This window comes from Macrobrachium nipponense, chromosome 18, assembly GCF_015104395.2.
Source record: "Macrobrachium nipponense isolate FS-2020 chromosome 18, ASM1510439v2, whole genome shotgun sequence".
NCBI classification, from domain to species: Eukaryota; Metazoa; Arthropoda; class Malacostraca; order Decapoda; family Palaemonidae; genus Macrobrachium; species Macrobrachium nipponense.
Window position 1 is genome coordinate 37,224,522 of NC_087211.1, and position 3,100 is coordinate 37,227,621.

The 3,100-nt window shown below is 48.7% G+C and overlaps 1 protein-coding gene across 1 annotated transcript; it reads left to right on the top strand.

Annotated features, from left to right (window-relative positions):
• The first annotated feature begins 524 nt into the window (after window positions 1–524).
• Window positions 525–2,704, top strand: LOC135196981 (hexosaminidase D-like). The gene has a single exon (XM_064223858.1). It carries the CDS (start codon window positions 1,212–1,214, stop codon window positions 2,409–2,411), a length of 1,200 nt encoding a protein of 399 aa, XP_064079928.1. The 5' UTR covers window positions 525–1,211; the 3' UTR covers window positions 2,412–2,704.
• The last annotated feature ends 396 nt before the right edge of the window (window positions 2,705–3,100 follow it).

Genomic DNA, 3,100 nt, shown 5'->3' on the forward strand with positions numbered 1-3,100 from the left:
TGCGTGTTTGTGGTTTATACGTACGCTTTTGTGCTTCTTTATTTGGTTGTGCACTTAACCACAAGAAAGGCGGTATATCCAAGTTTAATCAACTTGGTCTTAAATGTATTTTGATTTTCCATGATTATTCATTTCGCCCTCACTACCAGATGATCTTTTTTCAGGTTTTTATATCTCCCCCGTTCTCCTGCGTTTATTCTTTATATCAGTGTCAAAATATGGGAAAATAAAGATAAATCGGCAATTAATTTTAAAAACGAAGTCTGTCCTGTAACTCCCTATAACATCGCTATTTCTGTGAAATCCGCCCAATGAGTGTGACTCTCCCGTCGTGTGGACGATTGGAAAACTACAACCGAGAGAAACATTTCGTTGAAAAAGGATGCGTAGAATTCGAGCAGTGTAATACATCGCATGTCTGAGCATCATCCGTTTTTGTTCGTTCGTTCGTTCGTTCGTCCAGGCGTTGAATGGCTGTTGGATGGCTTCTGCACGGGTTGTGCAGTCCGCGGTTGTCCAGTAGCAATTCAACGAACGTTGGGAGGACGGGCGTCACGCATCGGGAAGTTTGTGAGTCCTAGGAAAACGGCCCCGACGTCGACCATGCTCTTTTGGACATCGAAGTCAAACCTTCGGGTCATTCGTACTGTGCCAAAGACTACCCGTTCGGAGTTGTGGTGATTATATGATTCTGTCCCTGACATTTTCGCGGTTCGAAGTGCCCTCCGTCGCGGTTAAGGTCGTCCGAAGTCAAAAGTACCCCAAAAGGTGACGTCATGAGGGTATGCAGCAGACGTCACATTGCAATCGCATTGGCGGTCTTGATCGTGATTGGCGTCGTCAGAGTGTTGCTGATGACCGACGCTGACGCCTCCCGAAGGCCCGTTTTCGTCGTGACGCCTCGAGTGGTGAATGCGCCCCACAAGCAGACTGCAGGGAAGGATCTGCAGACGCAACAGGGCATTGAAACGCCCCACGAGAAAGTGTGGCACTTGGACCTCAAAGGGGGAGCTCCCAAAGTGTCTATTATTGAAGATATCATGGGCATAGCCAGTCAGGCTGGCGCCACCGCTGTCCTCATCGAATGGGAAGACATGTTTCCTTTCACGGGGGCCTTGGCCAACCTGTCTGCGCACAACGCCTATTCCCCGACGGAGGTTGTTCGTATAATGGAGCGGCAGAAAGGAAGGGCTTGGCTGTGATTCCATCTGATGCAGAGTCTCGGGCATCTCGAATTCGCTCTGAAGCTTCCTCAGTGGGCGTCTCTGAGAGAGGGAGACAGTCCTGCAGATGCTTGCCCTTCACAGCCGGGCACTGCCCGCCTGGTCACCGCTGCTATCGACCAAATCATGTCGGTGGCACCCACCAAGTTAATCCACATCGGGGCAGACGAAGTGTTCACTCTAGGGACCTGCAAAGTCTGCCGCGGGCGAAATACAGCTCCTCTGCAGCTCTATGTGGAGCACGTGAGTAAAATAGCCCGTCACGTGAAGTCTCAGTGGGGCGCCCGAGTGTTGATTTGGGATGACATGCTGAGGCACGCCCCTACGACTCTCTTGCACACCCTGGCAGGTTTGGTCGAACCCACCGTTTGGGCTTATGGCCCCGATGTGACCAGAATGGTGCCGCCTTATATACTTCGCACCTACGCCGCCGTTTTCCCAAACGTGTGGGTGGCCCCAGCGTTCAAGGGAGCTACTGGCCCTCGGGCCCTCATGCCCGATGCTGCCAGACACGCGGCCAATACCCTGGCGTGGATCGAAGTCGGACGTCGGATGAAATCCTACTCGGGGTTGTCAGTCGCTGGAATCATCATAACAGGATGGTCACGGTATGACCATTTCGCCGTCCTCTGCGAATTGCTTCCTCCCTCGACTCCGTCTCTCGTCCTGTCTTTGCTGACAGCTTCGAGGGGTTACCTCACGCCCGCCACGTTGCACGACGTCCACGCCCTTCTGGACTGCCCCTCTCACGTCGTCATCGATCCAGCTCGTGACCCTCACCTCTGGGCGTCCAGAAACTGCGCCTTCCCGGGGGCCAACGTCGCGTCCCTTTTGCATTCCTATATAAGTCTGAGGGACGACATCCGACGCATGATGAAGGAGGCGGAGGAGACGGGAGGCTGGCTGACGAAGTACAACATCGACCACAACTTCTCCCCTCCGAAGAGGATACGGGAAGCCACAGTGGATCTTCGGAGGCTCACCTTCGGCCTGTCTGACCTGCGAGAGGAAGCCCTGGGAGTGCTTTCCCAGTACCACGACACGGCAACCGTATCCGAATGGATCGAACAGCATCTTGTCCCGCTCAACTTGACACTTACTAACCTCGCTCAGACGACGGAGAGGTTGCTGAGCGTCAGCACTTGGCCGAGGAGGCCCTTGGACTGGCTGCCTTCTGGAGGAGCGTGAGGCCCCAATCTTATTTGTATCAACAGTGTGCCAATCTAGTCTTAAAAACTTCACGTTCGTATAAAACAGGCGTTGAATTGTGCAGGGTTACATGTGACTTATTTAACACAATGAAAATAATAGTATCAATGAAAACTGAACCATTGATTATTCTACTTGTCCATCGACAAAGAAATAATATGGTTTCGAATTCCTATGAAATTATTATTCCCTTCAACAAGTCTTCTTCCATTGAACGTTTTGATTATTTATTTAGATACATGTGCCTGAAGATATGTGCATTATACGTGTAAACTATATATATATATATATATATATATATATATATATATATATATATATATATATATATATGATTGTTGGAAGGTATTAAGGGATATAAATAAGTTAATAAAAGATAATGTCCCTCAACCACGCGTGTGAATTAACATATACAGTGAAAAGACTTGAGAAAAGAAGAGACGAGAGAGAGAGAGAGAGAGACATTCTGATGGAGTCCGCAAATGCTGCATCTGTCTTTCAGGTGCCAAAGGATTCATAAGGACTGCGATGAACACTGTGTAATTGAAGATTGTAATTAACACTTTTTTCATTTTGTGGTACACGACAACGAAAAAAATGAAACTATGACAGGAAATTGTAAAAACGTGTTTAATTGTTAACCCTTAAATCTAATTATAAAGGAATTC